The sequence below is a fragment of the Salpingoeca rosetta genome (assembly GCF_000188695.1).
Source record: "Salpingoeca rosetta unplaced genomic scaffold supercont1.12, whole genome shotgun sequence".
Classification (NCBI taxonomy): domain Eukaryota; class Choanoflagellata; order Craspedida; family Salpingoecidae; genus Salpingoeca; species Salpingoeca rosetta.
The window spans coordinates 855,370-876,626 of record NW_004754922.1 but is presented as its reverse complement, the minus strand read 5'-3'; the positions used below and the strand labels follow the sequence as shown (position 1 = coordinate 876,626).

General features: G+C 57.2%; 3 protein-coding genes across 3 annotated transcripts in view; 2 read left to right on the top strand and 1 right to left on the bottom strand.

Moving 5' to 3' along the window:
- PTSG_05268 (uncharacterized protein) overlaps positions 1 to 997 on the bottom strand; it is a gene marked incomplete at both ends in the record, with an annotated part of 5,670 nt that extends 4,673 nt beyond the window's left edge. The window contains 2 exons of the mRNA XM_004993785.1: positions 29 to 770; positions 942 to 997. Coding sequence (XP_004993842.1) covers positions 29 to 770; positions 942 to 997 — 798 coding nt within the window. The remainder of the gene's footprint in view (positions 1 to 28; positions 771 to 941) is intronic.
- Positions 998 to 1,071: 74 nt separating this feature from the next.
- Positions 1,072 to 4,293, top strand: PTSG_05267 (uncharacterized protein; the record flags this gene model as incomplete). The annotated part of the gene is made up of 11 exons (XM_004993784.1): positions 1,072 to 1,435; positions 1,654 to 1,719; positions 1,836 to 1,920; positions 2,152 to 2,230; positions 2,523 to 2,589; positions 2,777 to 2,930; positions 3,150 to 3,236; positions 3,514 to 3,565; positions 3,777 to 3,933; positions 4,055 to 4,159; positions 4,279 to 4,293. The coding sequence occupies exons 1-11, from the start codon at positions 1,088 to 1,090 to the stop codon at positions 4,291 to 4,293; spliced, it is 1,215 nt and encodes a 404-aa protein (XP_004993841.1). The 5' UTR covers positions 1,072 to 1,087.
- Positions 4,294 to 4,339: 46 nt separating this feature from the next.
- The window catches only part of PTSG_12286 (uncharacterized protein), a gene marked incomplete at its 3' end in the record, with an annotated part of 28,915 nt that continues 11,997 nt past the window's right edge, over positions 4,340 to 21,257 (top strand). Inside the window, exons 1-31 of the mRNA XM_004993783.1 lie at positions 4,340 to 5,293; positions 5,530 to 5,673; positions 5,913 to 6,067; positions 6,280 to 6,390; positions 6,672 to 6,750; positions 6,926 to 7,023; positions 7,310 to 7,393; positions 7,650 to 7,819; positions 8,061 to 8,291; positions 8,534 to 8,602; positions 8,802 to 8,921; positions 9,197 to 9,271; positions 9,648 to 9,740; positions 9,942 to 10,061; positions 10,222 to 10,317; positions 10,554 to 10,613; positions 10,789 to 10,911; positions 11,086 to 11,248; positions 11,386 to 11,477; positions 11,679 to 11,792; positions 12,146 to 13,461; positions 13,758 to 13,834; positions 14,040 to 14,134; positions 14,401 to 14,567; positions 14,759 to 14,874; positions 15,104 to 15,234; positions 15,488 to 15,727; positions 15,910 to 16,029; positions 16,294 to 16,490; positions 16,741 to 16,907; positions 17,021 to 21,206. Of these exons, the coding sequence (XP_004993840.1) occupies positions 4,374 to 5,293; positions 5,530 to 5,673; positions 5,913 to 6,067; positions 6,280 to 6,390; positions 6,672 to 6,750; positions 6,926 to 7,023; positions 7,310 to 7,393; positions 7,650 to 7,819; positions 8,061 to 8,291; positions 8,534 to 8,602; positions 8,802 to 8,921; positions 9,197 to 9,271; positions 9,648 to 9,740; positions 9,942 to 10,061; positions 10,222 to 10,317; positions 10,554 to 10,613; positions 10,789 to 10,911; positions 11,086 to 11,248; positions 11,386 to 11,477; positions 11,679 to 11,792; positions 12,146 to 13,461; positions 13,758 to 13,834; positions 14,040 to 14,134; positions 14,401 to 14,567; positions 14,759 to 14,874; positions 15,104 to 15,234; positions 15,488 to 15,727; positions 15,910 to 16,029; positions 16,294 to 16,490; positions 16,741 to 16,907; positions 17,021 to 21,206 (9,929 nt within the window). The 5' untranslated portion in view covers positions 4,340 to 4,373. The remainder of the gene's footprint in view (positions 5,294 to 5,529; positions 5,674 to 5,912; positions 6,068 to 6,279; positions 6,391 to 6,671; positions 6,751 to 6,925; positions 7,024 to 7,309; positions 7,394 to 7,649; positions 7,820 to 8,060; positions 8,292 to 8,533; positions 8,603 to 8,801; positions 8,922 to 9,196; positions 9,272 to 9,647; positions 9,741 to 9,941; positions 10,062 to 10,221; positions 10,318 to 10,553; positions 10,614 to 10,788; positions 10,912 to 11,085; positions 11,249 to 11,385; positions 11,478 to 11,678; positions 11,793 to 12,145; positions 13,462 to 13,757; positions 13,835 to 14,039; positions 14,135 to 14,400; positions 14,568 to 14,758; positions 14,875 to 15,103; positions 15,235 to 15,487; positions 15,728 to 15,909; positions 16,030 to 16,293; positions 16,491 to 16,740; positions 16,908 to 17,020; positions 21,207 to 21,257) is intronic.

The following is a 21,257-nucleotide window of genomic DNA, read 5'->3' as shown; positions in this document are numbered from 1 at the left end:
CAATTGCGCCCCACATTTGAGAGCGCACCTTTCTTGGAGAAAATGCCTGGATGAGGGCTTCGAGGCGGTTCATGTGTTCCTTGGCGCGCTCAGCATCCTTCCGCGCCATCAACTGCTCACCACCATGTATGGTATCGTTGTCGTTGTCGTCGCCGTCGTCTGCAATGAGGGTGGAGTCGTCGTGCTCAGAGTGGATTGGGCTTCCCCAATGCACCGATGGAAGGGACTCGCCCAGGCTAGCTGAGGGGTGAGCGGTGTTGTCTCCTTCATCTCCCCCATGACCATGACCACCAAGGTGGCTCTGGTCACTGGTCAGAGTGTGCTGTTCAAGCGCGGACACATCTGCCTGTGTTCCGCGCGACGTTGTGGACAGCATGCTCAGCTGATGTTGCTGCAGGTGGCTCACATTGTCTGTCATGACAGTGACGTCGCGGGAGCCCGGGTGCGAGTGCGGTGGGTGCTGGTCGCTGTGCTGCGTCTGAACAGTGTTGCGGTGTTGCTGTTGTCCTTGTGTCGATTCTTCCTCAGTATCATAGTCTGGCTGTTCCTCTTCAAGGGCAAAGTTGTTGTGCTCGTCGTCGTCGTTGTCTTCGTCGTCCTCGCTGCTGTTGGCGATGTTGGTTGTTGACATGTCCGAGACTGAGCGAACAATCTTGAGAGGGGATCCGTGGCTTCGTCGCAAGGCGATAATGTCGTCACTGCTCGCCTGTATGCCTTGTTGTTGCGCCGCATACTTCATTGCAGCCTCCCGTCGTGCAGCCTCTGCTCGCCTAGTTGTCGTGTGTTGTCGTGAGTGTTGTGTGTTGTGGGCGTATGTTGTGTCAGGCATGCATGTTGTGAGCGTAAGGGCGAGGCTCACTGTTTGAACAGATGCATGCACACAAACACTCATACGCACACAAAACAACAGTGCATGAAACATGAACAACCTCTCTTCTCACCTGTCCACTCGTTCCTGCAGGGAGAGCTGAGCATTTATGCTTGGTGGCAGCGGCATGTTGTGTGTGTTGTGGTTGTTGTGGTTGTGGTTCAAATTGGCAGCGGCGGTTACTGAAAATTGGTTGATGATATGTTGTAAATTTCGGCAATGCAGCGGAGCGGACGGCTGGCGAGCGCGGTGGTGGTGTTGCGGCAGTACCTGCCTGGCAAGCATGTGGTGCGGGTGCAACCACGCGCTGCAGCAGCAAGGGATGGTGGTGGTTTGAGTGGGAAGGCAGGAGATGCGGGTGGAGGCCAGTACAAGGGTCGGCAACGGGAGGATGGTTGGAACAGAGCGAGCACGGCGGTGGTACACTATGTGTTGTTGGAGCGGCCAGTGACTGGCAGGGATGCAAGCGCCGCAGAGGGCGCAACAAAAACAACCACGATGAAGATGCCGTCACGACTAGCGTTGATGCTGTCGTCTCTCACATCGCAGCCTCTTCGAACTCGACTGGTGAGCTGCCCTCGCTTATGTCGTGCAAGCTGCAGGGCGACGATGTCAGCGACGCACTCGTGTTCACCAACAGCCGTTGCCTATCCTCGAACAAGCACGACTGCAGCTGAATTCCGTTCCTTCTCTCACACGCACATACGCACACACACACATACACATACACACACATACACGCACACACACGTACGCACGCACACACACACATTTATGTGTTGCAGGAACACGTATTCTTGCCTCGTGACTACCGAGCGAGCGTATCCCCAAAGTTTCTCGACTACTGCAAGGTATCAAATCAGTTCGGTTCGCGTCAACAGTAGCCCCGTCCATGCTAGCATAAATTAATGTGTAAGGCTGTCTTGACATTTTGCCATTATGTTTGGTTGCTGGTGGGGGTTTGCAGTGGCAGTTTGTACATATGACCACGATGACGGCATCGGGCGTCCTATCTATGCAGTCTCTCCTCTACGCCGTGGGCGTGGGTGCAGGTGCGTTTTTGCAATGTATTTGAATGTGTGCGTGCGTGCGTGCGTGCGTGTATGTATGTGTGCGTATGTGTGTGTGTGTGTGCATGCATGCTTCTCGTGCCTGCCTGAAGGTATGCGAATACACTCTTTGCAAATGTTTGTGTTTTGCGCACCCGTCTGCCTTCCGCCGCCAGCATCCGTTTGCACTTTGAATGATCCCAACGTCCTTCGCCTCCTGTATCGCCAATGCAGGGAGCGTCCCTCTTGCTGCAGCCATCAACTGGATTCTCAAGGATGGGCTCGGGCAGCTTGGCGGCATGTTGTATGGCAGGTACGCATGCACGACCCCCCCTCCCCCGCATGTGCTGATGGGTGCAGCGTCTTTGGGGATAGGAGGTGGAGGAGGTTGAGAAGGAGGATGAGGAGGTGGAGGAGGTTGAGAAGGAGGATGAGGAGGAGGAGGAGGAGGAGGAGAACAAAGCGGTGGTAGCTGACGTGAGGTTGAGGACGGGCGTAAGTGCATAGCGAGCGGCTGCTGCTGATACCGACCATCCTCTCCGCTGCTGCACAACACATCGCATCGACCACATCTCGCGCGCACCTTTCCTCTTGTATTCCTCCAGCATATTTGGCACGCGGTTCGACGACGACCCGAAGCGGCAGCGCTTCAACGCCGTGCTCTCACTGCAGGTGTGGTGGTGGTGGTGATGATGGCGGTGGTGGTGGTGGTGTGTGTGTTGTATGAACATGTGTGCACATGTGGAAGCAATCATCACCATCATCATCACCAATACGATCAGCGACACCATCACTACAATTCCCGCCCACCCCACCCACTCTCACTGCAAAAAACACAAACCGACGACGAAAATGACAGGTGAGCGGGATCGTGGACATCATCACGCCGCTTTTCCCGCACCACTTCCTCCTCCTCGCCTCCGTGTCCAACTTTGGCAAGAACGTGTCCTATCTTGCCAGCTCGGCAACGCGCGCGCAGATGAATCTCAGTTTCACCCGCACGTCAAACCTCGGTCTGTACGACGTGGGTGTGGGCGGGGGTGTTGTTATTTTTGTGGGGTTGTGCGTGTGTGTATTGGTGTTGTGTGTTCGTGGAAGTGCACGTTTGTGCATGAAATATTATATTGTTTGTGCTTGCTGGTGTGTGCGACTGTGTTTGGTTGGTGCCTTCCTTGTTCTCTTCGTTCATGCACCACGCTTATACGTCACGCATGATGCACACGTTGCTGCAGGGGACGTGACGGCGAAGATGACGTCCCAGAGCATCGCCGCAAGTGTTTTCGGCACGGGCCTGGGTATCCTCGTGTCAAAGGTGACAGGTGTGGAACAACAACAACAACAACAACAACAACAACAACAACAACAACAACTTAAACAACAACAACAACAACAACTTAAACAACAACAACAACAACTTAAACAACAACAACAACAACTTAAACAACAACAACAACAACCGCAACAGGCATGCGTGCGCGCTTGTATGTGGGTGTGTCTGCTTGGTGTACAGGTGTGCATGTGAGCAACAACAGCATCTACGTGCGCGCATGTTGTTGTGGTTGACATGATGTCTTTAATCTGCATCATCGCCTGCAGGAACCGAAGCGGCGCTATTGATGGCAGCTTACGTCCCGCTCTCCCTCGTCAGGTGCGTGACGCCACTGTTGCTGTATTGTGACCGACTCTCACCACGATTCCCTCAAATGAACTCACTCATGCACACACACACACATACGTGTACACATGTGCTCACCCATGCACATACACAGATACGTGTACATATGCACTCACCACGTCACCCTCACACTCACTTACTCGCACTTGCTTACTCGCCCATACGCATCCCTTTGCATGACCAGCATTGGAGGCAACTACTACAGCTCCAAATTTGTCTCCCTGAAGACATTCAACGTGCAGCGCGCTGAGATCCTGGCCCGTCACTACTTCACAACAAAGGTTTGCACCCCTTATGTAGCCATGCAGGGCGGCCTCGACGATGCGCAAGCTCCACTGGAAGTGTCATCCAATTCAGTGTTTTCGCGACCGGTTCCATGTCATTCACACACACACACACACACACACACACACACACACACACACACACACACACACACACACACACACACACACACACTAGGCGATACCGCCACCGCCTGTGGTTGCTGAGGCGGAGGGGATTGTGACGGCTGCGCGCGTGTACCGCACCCCGCTCCATGTCGGACCAAACATCGCCACCCTCCCCGTCAGTGACTCTGTGCAACACAACGAACGACGCTCAAGGGGCTGCGCTCTGCGGCGTGCTGGCCACCCCATCCACAACCATACACACACACTCACACACACACTCACAGACACACGCAGTGGCAGCAGTTATAGATCCATAGGCAGACACACACACACACACACACGTACAACCACAGCAGCAGAGGTCTCCGTCTCCACCTCCGCGTTGAAGGATGGCGACGGACGACCGACTGACATGGATTGACAAGCGGCTGCACTCATCCCTGGAGTGCAAGGGCAGCCTGTCCTCCATCGATGCGCAGATGCTGCGGGAGATCTTCCAGTTCTTCGAGCGCATGGACTACAGGACGCTGTTTGCAGCCGCCGATCCAGACACACACGAGCCGCAGCTCTCGCTCGTGCCGATGAAGGTGCCGGCAGACCAAAAGCTGCTCGTCTTCCGCAAAACATTCGGCGTCAGCAGCATCACCGAAGCAGACATCGCCAAGCAGCTGGTCGTGTGCGAGCTGGTGGCCACCCCGTGGTACCACCTGTGGCTGGTCTCCCGCGACGTCTACCTGCCGCTGCTGTCCGCCGCCGTGGACAACCCGCCCGTGCCGCACCTCCCCTTCAACGACGCGAAGCGCGTGCACGAGGCCCACCTCAAGCTGCTCTCCACCATGCAGATGACCGAGGGCCACATGCAGGGCAAGGTGATGCTGCCGCTGCCCTTGCTGGCCGTGGCGGCTGGCGCAGAGGGCGACCTGAGCGAGCGCATGCGCACCGGGCGCCTGTCCACATACAGCGCGGTCGCCAAGAGCGCCGCCACCAGCACCAGCAACGGCCTCATGAAGGAGCACATCCACCAGCTCGAGTCAGCCCTCATTGCCTGGAGCAAAGTCATCAAGGGCCTGCTCAAGCTCAACATCAACGAGGTGGTGCGGCAGGTGAAGCACCCGGGCCCGCACGTCGAGCTGCAGGCATTTGAGCTGCGCCAGCGACACCTGGAGTCTGTGCACGCGCAGCTGCACAGCATGGAGGTGCAGGCCATCGTGGACGAGCTGGACGCGGCAGCCTCCAACTATGTCACGTCCTTTTCAAACCTCTTGCAAGAGGTCAAGACGGCCCTCGACGAGAACAGCCGCCTTCTCAAGTCAGTACTGTGTGTGTATGTGTGTTTGTGTGTGTGTGTGTGTTTGTGTGTGTGTGTGTGTATGTATCTGCATGTGTATGTGTATGTGTGTGTGTGTATGAAGCCGGGGAGGGGAGGCGAGCAGATGTGGGTTGAGAGACTGCGACGCCCATGCTTATGACCTCGTCCCTGTTTTCAGATCTTCAGTCTCACCGCTTTCATTCACACACACACACGCACACGCTAATGTGCAACAGGATGCTGCGTGCGTGCAAGCCGTACTTTGATTGCCTTGCAGACTCGTCTGTGCCCATCCCCGTGGCTGTGAAGAAGGTACCGCCCATGCTGCACTCCCTCTTCCTTCTCTGGCAGCACTCGGACTGGTACAGGAAGGCAAAGAGGTACGACACGCACGGCGCTTGCACTTGTAGAAAACAAATTTGAGCCAACACAGTGACTTGCATCACAGCAACCAACAACAGTATCGTACGTGCATGTTCGTGTGTTGCACTGACCGAACACACATAATCGCACACATTTCAGCACACACATCCACAGTATCTTTGCAACTCTGAATCTCACACCTCACCCTTCCACCTCCAAACAACCCCCCTCCCCAAACCTCAACGCCGCGCGCCAGGTTCCAGCGGCTGCTGCGGTTTGTGTGCAACCAGATTATCCGGCGCTCGCAAGAGACCATTACGACAACACCGCACAACAACTTCCCGCACGGCCTTGAGGACCAGCTGCGCACCGTGCTCAGGCTCTGCGCCTCATTCAGAGGCACCTACCTCGGTAGGGCGGAGGAGAGGGCATGGATATGGTTTGTGTGTGGTTGTGTGTGTGTGTGTGGTTTGTGTGTGGTTGTGTGCGTGGTTGTGTGGGTGCGTGCGTGCGTGTGGGAACTCGATCATCGTTGCTTTTCGTGTCTGTGGGCATATATCACACCGCTCACGACCGCGATCACGACCACCACCGTTGTACCCGTGCGCGTTGTCGCTGTGCAGACGTGCGTGACCAGGCGCAGACGGTTGCGCTGAATCTGGTGCGCCAGCAGTTTACAGATGACCGCCACATCTCCGTTGCCATGTCCTCAAAGCAGGAAGTCGCCATGCAACGTCAGTGCCCGTTGTGTTTGCAATTGTTCAGCCGTGTGTGTGTGTGTGTGTGTGTGTGTGTGTGTGTGTGTGTGTGTGTGTGTGTGTGTGTGTGTGTGTGCGTGCGTTTATGTGTGGAGTTGATGGCCAATCTTGCTTCCTTCTATTATTGCATCTGCTCCCCACAAATGGTCAACTCAACAAATGACTCGCCCATCCACATTCCCGACAACCTGTTCACGTCATCACACCATCACCTCTACGCGATCGTCTTCACACCATCACCATCGTTCGTCCACCAGAGACGTTCAAGGCTGCGCTGGCGGCGTGGCCGGAGCGCTCCGAGGGGCCCTTCAAGCGCTTCAACAGCTTCATCGACAGGTGAAACCCTATGCCGGCACGCACGCCAATGGTGATTGGTGATTGGTGATTGTGGTGGAATACATTTGAACGCCCAGGTCTCATTGCGTGTCATATCATCCGTTCTCATGCACGCACACACACAACACAACACAACACAACACACAACACACAACACACAACACATACCTGGTAGGTGCAACGACATCCTCGACTTGGCGGAGAGCGTGCACCACTTCAAGCAGCTGCGGTATCTCGCCCTGGGCGGTCCCCACGGCCAGCGCCTCACAGCAGGTCCGGCACACCCTTCTATTGCCCGCGAGTATGGTGGCTTGGGGGCTTCATGCCTTGTGTGTGCGTGTTTGTATGTGTGTAAGTGTTTGTGTGTGTGTGTGCGTGTTTGTGTTTGAGCGTGGCTGTTGCTGTGAGTGTCTTTGGCATCGATTGGTGTGCATTTCTCCTGTGCGCGCTTGGTGTCGGTTAGTGAGTCAGGCAATGATCACACGTGTGTCTGCATGCCTGTGTTTGGTTCCACACCCCACCAACATCTCGTACACACAATTGTCGTCGTTGCCTGCAGGCATTGCTCAAGTGTACGCGGAATTTGTGCCTGCGCTGGAGAAGTTTGAAGCGCAGCGGCTGAATTTGGTCAACATTGATGACGGTACGGCAAGTTGGTGTACTGCTGCGTTGTGTGCGTGTGTGTGTGCGTGTGTGTGTCTGTGCTCGTCAACTCTCGCTTGACCACACGGCTCCAATGCCTGGGATCTACGCACTGTGCAACATACCCTCGAGTACCAATGCCTGTATATCATCGCACCCACTTCCTCATTTTTCACGTCCCTGTCGTACTCACGCTCCACCAACCCACCGCACATTGTCCCCCGCCCCTTGTTCCCTTGTCCCACCCCCACTCGCAGATGTTGAGCGCTTCAACGAGGAGTTTTTTGAGCTGCGCCTGACTGTGCGCAACCTCGAGCGCGTGCTCGTGCGTGTGTTGAAGGAGGCGCATCGGCACTGCAGTAGTCTGCAGCAGCGGCTCGACGTGTTTGACATGTTTGACAACATCTCCATGCGAGAGGCCATCGTGGTGCGTGTGCGCGCTTGTGGCTGTGGGGGTCTGTTTGGCATGGCAGCTTTGTGCACATTCGGGTGTGATGTGTTTGGTCATGATGCTTCAGGGTCGTGCGGAGGACGCAAGGACGCACGCACGCACACACACACACACACTCTCTCTCTCTTCTCTCTCTCTCTCTCGACTGCACTCTTAACTTGAGTGTTAATTGCCTCGGCCTTTGCTGACCCTGCTCCCCATCACCGCCTGTTGCCAGACTGGCCTGGAGAATGAGCATATGGCGATTATCCACGAGGCGACGCAGCACTACCGCGACACGATGGAGGTGCTCTCGTCGCCCGTGTCCCGTTTCCGCGATGACGAAGCCGTGATGGCGCCACCCAGCCACGCCAGCCGCAAGCTCTCTTTGGACAGCTCAATCGTCCCCGACACCACCCCGCCCCCAGAGTTTCTCACCTACCGCCGCGCGACCCCGTTTATTGACGAGGTGTGTGTGTGTGTGTGTGTGTGTGTGTGTGCGTGCATGTGTGTATGCGTATGCGTGTGTGTGTATGTGCGCCTGTGTTATCGTGGAAAGGTGCACACATCCGCGTGTGTGTTGTCTCCACTTGTGTGACTGTGTGCTCGCATGCACAACAAAGCATCTCTTGCTGCTGCTCTGTACCTCCCGTCCTGTATCGTCTGCCGACCAACACCCTCATGTGCCACCACCTCTGTTGTCGCCACCAGATGGTGCAGCTGTCTGTGCTTGAGCAGCGCATCAAAGATCCCTGGCGTGTCATCGAGAAACTGCCACAGGTCCCCTTACACTGCTTGCATGCTTGCGTGCGTGCGTGTGTGTGTGTGTGTGTGTGCCTGTGTGTGTGTGTGTGCGTGTGCACGTGAAAGGCGAAACTGAGGGCTGGTTTGCTTGCCTTTCTGCATGTGTGGGACGGATTTCTTCGTGTCTCGCTTGGCTCACGGCACATCACTTGCGCTTCACACGATCCGTATCCAGGCGTGCCTGCTGTCCAAGGCTGGCCACGACTTGCAAGTGCTGCACGCCACAGCAGAGAAGGAGATTGCAAACATGCGCAAGCACACGCTCAGCCAGTGGCACATGCTCGCTTCACAGATTGTGAGTCCCAGCTGCTCTGTCATTTGTTTGTGTGGCGCGCGCGCGCGTGTGTGTGTGTGTTTGTACTTGCGTGGCGTGGGATTTGGGATGTGTTTGTTTGTTTGTTTGTTTGTGTGTCTGTGTGTGTGTGTGTTTGTGTGTGTGGTGCGCGCACGTGCATGTACATGAATGCTTTTCGTATTGCGAGCACAACGCTCATGCAGCGACAGTGTCTGCTTGTCAACCAAGTTTCCCTCACCCCCTCCATCGCCGCCACCATTGTTCTGTCTGTGCAGCCTGGGGATGTGCTGACATCGACGCTCTTTGTGCGCCAGAAGATGATGGTTTCCTCAGCCGACGAAGCAGCCCTGGTATGAATGAACGTCGCATTCGCTCATGCCGTCATGCCCCCCTTGCCCCTTGCAGGCAGACTGCTCGTGTTGTTCAACTGTATTTTCACATGCCCATGTGTTAGCCCACAAGCACGCACCCAAGTCCACTCTGTCTTGACAACACCACAAATCGCTCATACGCTCACCTGTGTTCCCCACGCCACCACCACCACGCCACCACCACCACCACCACCCCATTGCGACCATATCATCATCATCATCATCATCACCACCACTCCACCACCTCCACCACCACCCCATTGCGACCATATCATCATCATCATCACCACCACCACCACCACCACCACCACCACCACCACCACCACCACCACCACCACCCCATTGCGACCATTAGGCATCGCGGCACCGGCTGCCCGTGTTCCAGGTCAATCTTCCGCTCGCTTTTCTTCGCCGCTTGCGAGAGGCCCAGTTTCTCCAGCGACGCGGGGTATGTGATGTGCGCTGGTGCTGAGTAGCGTGAGGTGACGATGAGGCTGTGGGATATGCCCTCCTTTCATGGATCACCCCAGACACTTCCTTGCTTATCCTCAGTCATCCTCACACATATGCATACACATCAACACACACACGCACACACACACACACACACACACACACAACCCTTCTCCCCCTGTCACCTTGCGTGTAGTACAAGATTGGGGAGACGATGGAGATGCTGTGCGAGCGGCAGCCGTCGCTGCATGTGGTCGTGGCCAAGCTGGACATGGTTCTGGGCATGTACAACCACCTCCGCGTCAAACTCGACAAGGTGCGCTGCGCGATGAAGCGTTGCCGTGTGATTGCAACTGTCACGCACACATTATGTATGTTCACTTGCACACGTGTAAACGATTCAGTGTCATTATGTTTCTCACCTCACCCATCCCCCCGCCCCCGCCTTGTCCCCTCATCGTGTGGTTTGTGTTCAGTTTGAACGACCGCTGTACCACGACATGTTCCCGAACTTGGTGGAGGCGCTCACGAAGGGAACCGTCGACTTCAACTTCAGCAGCTCCAGCTTGCACGTGAGCACGCAGCCATCCAAGACCGAGCTACTTGTTTGTTTGTTTGTTTGTTTGTTTGTTTGTTTGTTTCTGTGCGTGTTTGTTTGTTTGCTTGTGTATGTGTTTGTGCGCTGGTACTCTTGACTGACGTGTTGGTTGATGCGACCCACGAACGTACCATTGACCAGCATCTTCCCTCTCCAATGCACGTGTTGCGTGCATTGCTTGTTCCTCTTCGTCTTGTTGCGTTGCTGTAGGACTATCTGGCCACGTTGGAGGATTTGCTCATCAAAGGCTTTCAAACTCGCCTCGACACTGTGCGTGGAACGAGCCTTTGTTCAACTCGGTTGTGTTTTTCAACATTGCCCATGACACTGAACTTACCAGATACACCCGCTCCCATGACTTGCTCCACCACTCAAATACCACCACCACCACCATCTTCACCGATTGTTTTGTTGTTGCTGCTGCTGCTGCTACCCCCCTGCGCAGGTTGCTGGCGCCCGCAAGGAGATGGATGCGATTGTGGAGCGGTGGAAGTCCATCACAACACCACAAAGTGCATTTGCAGATGACGCGCTCGAGCAGCGCCCGTTCACCGCAGAATCCTTCGAGGTGTGCGTGTGTGTATGTGTGCGTGTGCATGTGTGTGCCTGTGTGTGCACATGTGTGCGCGCGTGCGTGTGTCCCTGTCTTTGTCATTGTGCGTGCTGTTGTGTTTGGAGTTCGCCCACGCGCGCACGTACTCTCACGTGCTCTCACGTGGTGTTGTTCGTCTGATCCAAACAGGAGTATCATTTGGACTGCATGAAGCGCGTGCGATCGATGCTCGTGCACGACTCAAATCGCCTCGAAGAGCTTGTGCAGTCGTGCCTGACTGCGTCGTACGTCACAGAGTCATCGCCGGCGTGGGAAGCCTTCATCGCACATCTTGACGACAAAATTGCATCAGGTCTGTGGTGTTGCGGGTCGCGATCAAACGTGCAGCACATCACGCTTGCTTGCTCTGTGGTGTCGTATTTCATCTGCATGCCGTAATTGACACATCGTTCCCGATTGAACATTCGCATGCCCACGTGTCCAATGTAGGCGTGTATCACCTGGTGTCAACCGCGCTGCACAAGCTGTACCAGTGCCTTCACGATCCACAATCGAATGTCAAGGCCGTCATCGGCATCGAGGTGTGTGTGTGTGTGTTTGATTTTCGTGCGCTTGTGTGTGTTTGTGGGTCACGCGTCACTTCCGAACCTGCAAACGATGATCACAGCAGGATTGAAACTTCCATCGCACTCAACTCAACTCGCTGCTGCAACTGCAACTGTCATTCGCGGATCTTTACACAACCCATCCTTCCCCCACTCCCTCACCTTCCTTCAACACAGGTGAGCGTGACCAATGGCACTGTTGTGCAGAAGCCACCGCTGGTCCAAGCCCAGCACGCTGCAGAGAACACGCTCGTTGAGATTGTCGATCGCACCGTCACCGACGTCCTTCAGGTGTGAACTTGGCCGCTGCCTTGATGAGCGTAGATTTCTGCGTACACACGGGCTTGCTTGCTTGTACGTGTGTGTGTTTTTGTGCATGTGTGTGTGTGTTTTTGTGCGTTTGTGCGTGTCTGCACGCGTGTGTGCTCGTACACATGCGCATCGTGAATCCATGCACATCCGTTGCGTTCTTGAACCCCCCATTGCCAGCGTTGCATGGACGTTTTACTTCTGCCGGCCGTGCCAAACTTCTCCCCCGGCTCTTTGAACACACGCTCACACGCTCGCTCGCTCTCTCGCTCACGTGTGAACCGTGTTAATTCTGTCCCCCTCTTGGTGTGATTTTGATTTTTTAACGTGTGCAGCTGGCCACGTGTGTAAAGTCTCCGCGAACAAGCGAGGTGTTTGATCTTGCGCGTCAGGACAACGTGCGGGCGATGGTGGATGCGATACACGAAGCCGTAACCGAGTCTGCCAACCACTGCCAGGAACAGCTGCACGTGCTCGACAGCTTTCAACTGCTGTTCCACGAGGACCCCTCAGCCCTCTTCAACCTGTTCCTGCAGGACAGGCGGATGCTTGCAAGCAACGCGCAGCTCAGCGTGCTGAGCAAGAACGTGACGGGCCAGGCGCTGCGCTTTGACCGTGCCTCCCGTAAGTTCACCATGACCAACCGGTTTGGGCGCATGCACGACCTGGCGACGCTGAGCGACAGGGACGTTGACGACGTGCCGACGCTGGAGGAGTTTTCGTCCTGTTTGCACGTGTTCAAAGCGGCCCAGCAGCGGCTGCGGGCCATGCCCGACACGCGCCAGCTCGGTTGGCTGCAGCTGGATATGGTGCCAATCAACGCCACGCTGCGTGCACTCGCTTCCAAGTGGCTCTACACCTTTGGCACATTTATCCTGGACTGTGCGGAGGGAACCATCGAGAAGCTGAAAAACTACCTGGACTGGACAGAGGACGGCATTGTGGAGCTCAAGTCCTCCGGCTCCCACTTCTCGTTCATGAAACTCATGAACTTCTTCCACGACGTGTCGCTGCGGCAGGAGGAGACGGACGGCAAGCTCGGTCCCCTGCAGCGCACGCTGTCGCTGCTTGAAAAGTACGACCTTCAAGTACCCGTGGAGGAGCGGGAGGCGTATGCCGCGTTTCCCGAACGCATGCAGGTGATGCGCAAGAAGCTGGAGGACCTCAAGCGCGGACTGGCGCCGCGAATTTCAAAAGAGGCGGAGCGCATCAAGCAGCAGCTGGTGGAGTTTGACATGCGCCTGCGCGACGCCTTTGATGCGCTGCTGTCGAGCGACGCGTTTGTGAGCGGGACGCCACCAGACATGTCCCGGCTGCTGATTGCCGACCAGACGCGCATCTTTGGCGAGCTGGAGCGGCAGTCGCGCGACCTGAGCCAGCTGCAACAGCTCACCAACATGTCCATTGTCGACTTTGGGCTGCTCACCACGGCCAAGCAGACGCTGGCGCACGTGGACGAGGTCACGTCGCTCCGCCTGCACTTCAACGAGCAGCTTGGTGGTGTGCTGTCCGCCAGGTGGACAGAGGCGGACCTCGACACGGCGCTGGCCAAGGCGGAGTCCATGCTGGAGTTGATCCACGCCCTGCCGGAGGATTGCTTTGAATGGGACGTCACGCAGGGCTTGCAGCGGTCAACAGACGCCATTATCAAGTAAGCTTGCTTTTATTGAGTGTGCTCCTGTGAAGAAGAAGAAGAAGAAGAAGAAGAAGAAGAAGAAGAAGAAGAAGAAGAAGAAGAAGAAGAAGAAGAAGAAGAAGAAGAAGAAGAAGAAGAAGAAGAAGAAGAAGAAGAAGAAGAAGAAGAAGAAGAAGAAGATATCATGTTGTGGTTGTGTCGTGTGTTTGTGTTATGCTGTGTTGTGCTGTGCTGTGCATGTCGAGCTTTCGCTGAAGGGGGAGAAGACTGTGGTTTGCGTCACTCACGAACGCGGTTGCGTTGCTCATCAGGAGTGTGCCGCTGCTGGAAAACCTGAAGAAAGAGGATCTCCGGTCCAGCCACTGGAAGAAACTCTTCCGCGATGCTGGTGCGTGCATGCACTCAGAGCGAGGGCACCCATTGTGTGATGATGCGTGCTTGATGGCTTCAGTAACGTGTTGCAGACGACGATCTTGCTTGCTTGCATGTAGTTTTACTGACGGATGCTTTGTGTCTGTGTTAACGTGTGCGTGTGCGTGCATGTGCGTGGTACCATTTGGTGCTGTGATGTTGTTCCCGTGTTACCTTCACAGGCGTGACTGAGACGCTGGATGAGAGCACAGTCAGCAATTGGACGCTGCGAGAGATGCTGTACTGGCTGCCAAAGGACCAGCCATCCCTTGTTGAGGTTTGTTTGTACCTGGTTACATTATGCTGTGTTGATGATGTTCTCTCGGCTCGTTGGTCACGGCATGCTTGTGGCAAGGAGCTCTTTGTGACAGGACAAACTATTACTTGTTGACAAAGAAGCAAAACCACGCACGTGCACATCTACTAGTGCATAACACACACACACACACAGACACACACACACACACAAATGACGACGTTTCGCCTGTGTGACATGTTCTCACAATGCCCCCTTGTTCACTGCACATCACGTGCGCTTGATAGTCTGTGGTTGCGCTGGCGGCGAAGGACATTCGCAGCGAGAACGCATTGCGACTGTATGAGGAAAAGTGGATGACGGCTGTGTTTACCCTCAAGCCTTGGTACCCGGGCCTTGGCATCAATGAGCGCGTCACATCCTCCCTTCGGACAGGCAGAACCACTGTCTCACAGTACGTTCGCACATGCACAGTCAGCACATCCCTGCACTATGGCTACGGCCTGCCTCCACAGCACAATGCATCACAACCCAATTCAAGCCGCTGCTTAGCGCAACAGCACATGCACACGCATGCACACGCAACCATATTCACCGCCTAATTGTCACCCAACACCCACTGCGTCACTGCACCACTATTTGTAGGCGCTACGGGCGCAATTCGCGACTGCGCACGGATTCGCGCGACCGGCGGGCAAGCGGCATCTCGAGCAGAGGCTCTGTCATGAGCGAGAAGGGCCCGCGCTCAAACGAGCTCACAGGTACACCCTTGCGGGCCTTCTTTTGTGCGTGTGTGCGTGCGTTGTGCGTGTGCGTGTGTGTGTGTGTGTCTCTCTCTATCTATCTCTCTCTGTATGTATGTGTGTGTGTGGTACAAGTGGTGAATATTGACGACGGCCTTGGTTCTGACTGTCTTGTGTGACACCTGTGGAGATAACATTAGCAGTTCCACTCACACTCACGCATGCATGTGCCTTCATACACCTGCAGCTGCGATGCTTGTGTCTGGGCTGGATGACCTGTTTGGCATGCTGGCCAACAACCGCAGCACGATTGAGTTCCTGCATACGGAAAAGGGCTATGGCTCCCGCGTGATGGCCAGCGAAATCGCTTCCACTGAGGTACGTGTGCGTGTGTGCATGGGTGTACGTGGGGTTTATGGACGTGTGTTCTCTCCCGTTAATCAGGCTCAGTCGAGCTTTGTTCATGTGAGGAAGGTGATGCTTGGTTGATCCATTTTGACAATTGCTGCTGCTGGCCAGCCATCATCATTGTGTGCAAAGCGGAGCATGGCGACGCTGCTGCCACCCGTTGCCCCTCACCCCATTCATTGTTCCTCTGCCTTTTACCCTTTTGGTTTTGTGGTGTGCGCAGGCGCGCCTGAAGACCATCGACGAGGTGCTCACGACGCTGCGCCGCGTGCAAGAGCTGTGGATCACAACATCCGAGGCATTTGTCACCTTCATGCACGACCAGCAGCAAGCAGAGGGCCGCCTGTCCGGTATGAAGCATTCCATGCGCATGACGCAAGCCAGCCTGGGCAGCCTTCGCCATGGCCTTCATCCAAACGAGAAGAAGACGGCGTTTGATCGCGAGCTGCAGCGTGAAATCCAGGTATGATCCCACCTGCACACATTGCCTATCGTGGTGAACCACCGCGGCTCACCTCAGCCTGCTGTTGCCACTGTTCTTTCTTCGTTATGGACATCGCACACACCCTTATCACTCACTCCTCTCATTGACCATCGCATCTTCATTTCTCTTCCTTCGTTGTGTCTCGGTTTTTGCTGCTGCAGATGTTCCAATCGACAGACAACGAGTTTCGCTCGCTGCTGGCGTCCATCCAGCGCGACCCAGCAGTGGTCGGTCTGTGTCTCCGCCCAGGTGTCCTCAATCTCCTCAACAACATCCAACAGGTGACAGGCAGACGTTTGCGAGGTGTGCATGGGATGAGGATATCTCTGAACGTGCATGCATGCGTTTTCGGCGCAATCACACATTCAACCGCACATTCAGCCGCATATTCACACAGCAGTGTTTACACACACACGCTCACACTTACACACATTTCACACACACACACACACACTCACGCTCACACTTACACACATTTCACACACACACACACACTCAACACATTTCACAAACACACACGCATACACGCACACGCACACACGCAGAACTTTTCGCACATCAAAGGGGCGCTGCAACGGTTCTTCTACAACCACTGCGACATGCTGCCACGCCTCTACTTTCTGTCGCCGCCAGACGTGCTTGCTGTGCAGACGTACTGCGGCCACCCAGGCCTTATTTCCCGCGCCCTCAATCTCGTCTTCCCCGGCATCTCTGCCATTGAGATTGAGGACCGGAACCAAACGTGAGTCTGAGCAGTCAGGGCGTAGTGGTGGTGCTTTCGATGGTGCTTTCGCTGGCAGTGTTGGTTGCTACCTCCGCAATTGTTTCGAGTCATCGTGCAGTTAACCTTAACTCACGTCGTGCCAATCCGTCTCTTTCACACACACACACACACACCATACACACACACCATACACACACACACCATACACACACACACCATACACACACACCACATACACGCTTCTCACACACACCCACACACATGACAGGAACATTGTGACTGGCGTGACTGCTGCGACGGGCGAGAAGGTCGAGTTTGATGTGTCGTTCATCTTCAAGGGCCCAGCCGTGGTGTTCCTGGACACGCTTACAAGCAAGATCAAGGAGTTTGTGCGCAACCAAATCATGACTCTCTTGCGTGACGACCAAATGGAAGGTGTGTATGTGTGAGTGTGTGTGTGCATGTGTGCGTGTGCGTGTGTGTGTGTGTGAGTTTGGGTGAGATCTAACACTCCCCCTTCTCCTTTCATCGGCTTTCGTTGCTTGCAGGCATTCTGTCGCCCTTTACCATCCCTGGCGAGCCGGTGAACCTGATCCAGCAACAGCTGGAAGGGGCCCATGCTGATGCTGATGACGAGGAGAGGGGCAATGATGGTGACGACAAGGAAGGTGGTGTCGGCGACGATGATGATGATGGCGACGAGGGCAGAGGAGACCGTGGTGGAGCAACCTCGCCCCGCAACTTAACCAGCGGCGAGCGCCGGTCACCGCCACACGTCGGCCGCGGCAGCCACGGCAGCATCGGTGCACACCTCCCCCGCAAGCGCGCCGCCTCTGCATACTCGATGAACTGGACGATGGACCGCCTGGCACAGTGCGTGGCGATGGCGCTGCTCGTGAAGAACACGCAGGAGATTGACGCGCTCGTTGCCAAGGCGAACACGAAGGAGGCCGCGCAGGTGCCTCGTCTGCTCAAGGAGCTGCACGACGCGCGCGTGCTGCAGGTGAACGAGATGCAGAGCACACTGGCAAGTGCACACAGCACCGCGGACCGGCAGAAGATGACCACCATCATTGCCTTTCTGATTTACCTCCGCGACGTGGCCTCGCGCCTGAGCGACAACCCAAGCAGCCTTGCATCCGCACCACTCACCCCTCAGTTTTCGGCCAACACGCCGAGCACCGCTGTGGATGACTCGCTGCCGCTGACGTGGGAGGCGTCGAGCGTCGTGCGCTGCCACTGCAACGAGGAAGGCGACCTCCTCGTTCAGCTCGGCACCACCGTCGCCCCATACAGCTTCGAGGTTGTGGAGCCAAGCCAGGCCATGTGCTTGACAGACCTGTCGGAACGCTACTGGTTTGGCGTTATGCGCGCATCGAGCCTCGGGCTTGGCGCCATTGTCACGGCGGAGACGCGCAGCAGCCCTGCACACACCATGCGCTCGCTGGCGTACCTGCTTGGGCGCCCGCTGCACACCGTGTGCTGCACGCAGCTCACGAGCTTCCAGCTGCTGGCCCAGGCGCTCAAAGGCATGGCCACGATGGACTCCGTGCTCGTGCTGGAAAACGTGTCGTGCCTGCCGGAGAGCGTGCTGGCCTCACTGGCCGACACAGTCCGGTCCATCATGCAGGCCGTGCGATCGGAGGCAAGCGATGTCGTGCGCATTGGCCGCGGCCCGCCCGTGCGCGTGTCCACACAGCCCGTGTGTGTTCTTAGCCACGCCAGCGTGCACCACGAGCCCCTGCCGGTCGGCGTCCGCCAGACGTTCCGCACCATCTCCGCGTCCCTCCCACACAGCGCATTTGTCGCGGAGGCCATGCTCTCGGCCCACGGGTTCCACGAGGCATCCAAGCTTGCCACCAGCCTGCACCGCTTCGCCACCATCATGGCGTCCATCGCCCCGCGCCCGCTTCCAAACCAGCTACCCCACCCGCTCTCCTGCACGTGGGGCTTGCCGTTTACCCAGCGGGTCATCACGTTTGTCATGGCCACGCGTCCAGAGCCGCCGGCTGTGTCTGGTCTGAGCGAGGAGGAGGAGGTCACCTCGGCAATCCTCTCCCTTGTCGGCAGCCGCGTGAACAACGCCACAGACCGCCAGCTGTTCCTGGCGGCGCTGCGCCAGTGCTTTGATGCCGCCCATCGCGTGGACGACGCCACGCTCATCATGGACGTGACGCACCTGCCGTCGACGCTTCGCCGCTTCAACCGCCCGCTCGGCCCAGACATCAGCGCCGTTCTGGACGAGATGGGCCTGTCCCTCCAGGGCCACCTGCCCGCCAGCGTGGAGAAGCTCAACGCGCTGCTGCACGCGCACCGCGTCGTGTATGTGGTTGGCTCGCCCAACTGCGGCAAGTCTGAGTGCGTGCGTGGTTTGGCTGCAGCGCTGCGCCGTCAAGGGTTGGACGTGGAGACAGCGAGCATCCCCTGCGGATACCTCACCTCGGAGGAGCTGATTGGCACTGCCATGGGCACGGGGCCAGCCAGCAAGTCCATGCACAGTCAGGGGCAGGGCGCCCTCATCCCCTTGCTGCTGCAGCAGCTGCGCGAATCGCTGGAGGCGCAGGCAGCGAGCGAGGGCACGGTGCGCTCGCGGGACCAGCAGGTGCTGCGTACAAAGTGGCTGGTGCTTGAAGGTCCTGTCCCCGACGAAGTGCGCGCCCGCCTCGTGCTGCTGGAGGACACAGGGCTCCTGCCCCTACCAGACGGCTCTTACCTGCGCGTGCACGAGCAGATTCGCGTGGTTGTGCTGTCCACGCCGGATGCGTTTGACTCCAGCACTGACACGGCAACGCCTGACTACTGTGGCGTGCTGCGCTTGGACGACGCCAACGACCTGGCAAACGCGTGCAAGGTTGCGCGCCACTGGGTGACGACGGTGGAGGAGCGGTACTCGGAGCACCTGGCAAAAGTAGTTCAGCAGCACCTGAAGCTGTTTCAGGAGTTTTGGGCAAAGTTCATGGGCAAGCTTGCACACAAGCGCCGCCTGCACTGTGCGTTGGGCGTGATTTCAACAGCCACTGCGCTGTTTGGACCGTGCATTGACGCGTGCGTGCCGGAGGGCAGCAAAACGCAGACGGAGCGCTTCCTGGCGCCCTGCTTCAACTTCTGCCTCATGTGGGCGTGTCTCGGCCCGCTGGTCACGGTGCTGGACGAGCAGGTCGACGCCAAGCAGCAGGCAAGTGACTGGTGGCGCACTCGCAGCGCGCAGATTGCCGGTGTTGAGTTTCCGAGCGACAAGCACGCGAGCATGGCGCAGGCAGACCGCGGCCCCACAGCGGTTAAGGCTGCTCGCGCCAAACAGCACTCGCACCGCCACCATCATCACCACCACCATCACCACCGCCATCACCACCATGACCAGCAGCACGGTGGCGAGGCCGGTGATGGCCACGATGCACACCACGACCACCACCGTACCCGGGGTGCGTCCACATCCCCACACAGGCACTTTGACAGCGCTGGCGAGGGCAGCGGCACTGACGTGAGCCCGCGACGCGCTGACGGCGGAGCCACGCGGCCAGACACGAGGGCAGACGCCGCTGCAAGGTATGACGCGGCACAGCACGACACCGACTTGAACGCTGAGCGGGAAGAGGAGGACGAAGAGGAGGACAAGCTCGGGGCCCTGGAGAGCGTGTTGTCGTACCGCGTGGACCAGGAGACGGGCAGGATGACCCACTGGTCCAAGTACCTGCCGGAGTTTGTGCTCCCGCCCGCTCGAGGCATTGACTCGCACCCGATTGAGACAGCGATGGTGCCGACCGTTCGCATGGAGGCGACGAAGTTCGTGACGCAGCTGTCCTTGCAGGCATCCCGCAACGTGCTGCTGCTTGGCCAGCCGGCAGCAGGCAAGTCTGCCCTGCTTCAGGACATTGTGGAGACGCAGACGCGGCACACCGCGGGCGGCTCCGATGCGGGCATTGTGTCGCTGCAAGGTTCAGAGCGCCTGACCCCCTCGGCGCTGTGGCGCAGCCTGCACAAGCAGCTTGAGAGCCCCTCTGGCCGGGCGTATGTGCCTGCGGGTTCGCGGCGACAGCTCGTGTGTGTCGTTGATGACATTGACACGACACAGGCGCTGCAGAGTGGCCCGCCGGCTGGTGACGGCCGAGATCACGCGGTTGACGCGTCAGCGAACACGCGGCGGCACAGCAGCAGCGGCGGCGGAGGCAGTGGTGCCGCTGCAACACAAGCGAGCCTTGGTCGGAGCGGCGACGGCAGCGCTCCGCACGACATGAATGTGTTCTTTGCCGGGGAGCAGGGCATGGCGCCCGATGCCGACCCGCTGCGGGAGAAGCGAGCGATGCGCGTTTCGTCGACCGGCAAGTTTATGGAGCAGCTGAGCGTGCACGGGTTTACGTTTGATGCGGAAGGGCGGTGCCGGCAGGTCAATGGGGTGACGTGCCTCATGTCTGCCACGCTCGACATGAACGAGGAGGTGTACAACGCGTTCCTGACGCCGTCGTTCAGCCGCAACTGCACGGTGCTTGTGCTGCCGCTGGCTGATGCGCAGGAACGGGGCACGCTGTACAACACGCTGCTCACGTCGCACTTCTTTTCCAAGAAGCAGCAAGAGACGCGCCACCACAAGCAGACGCCGCAGCAGCAGCGCAACCCAATTGCAGCCAATCCCCGCCACTACACGGAATGGGTTGGCCCCATTGTTCACGCCGCTGTGGAGCTGCACGACCTCCTCTGCAGCGAATACAACAGCACCCGCGAACGCTGCCTCTACAGGTTTGTATCTGTGCTCGTGTGTTGGAGTGTTTCTGTATTTGTGGATGTTTG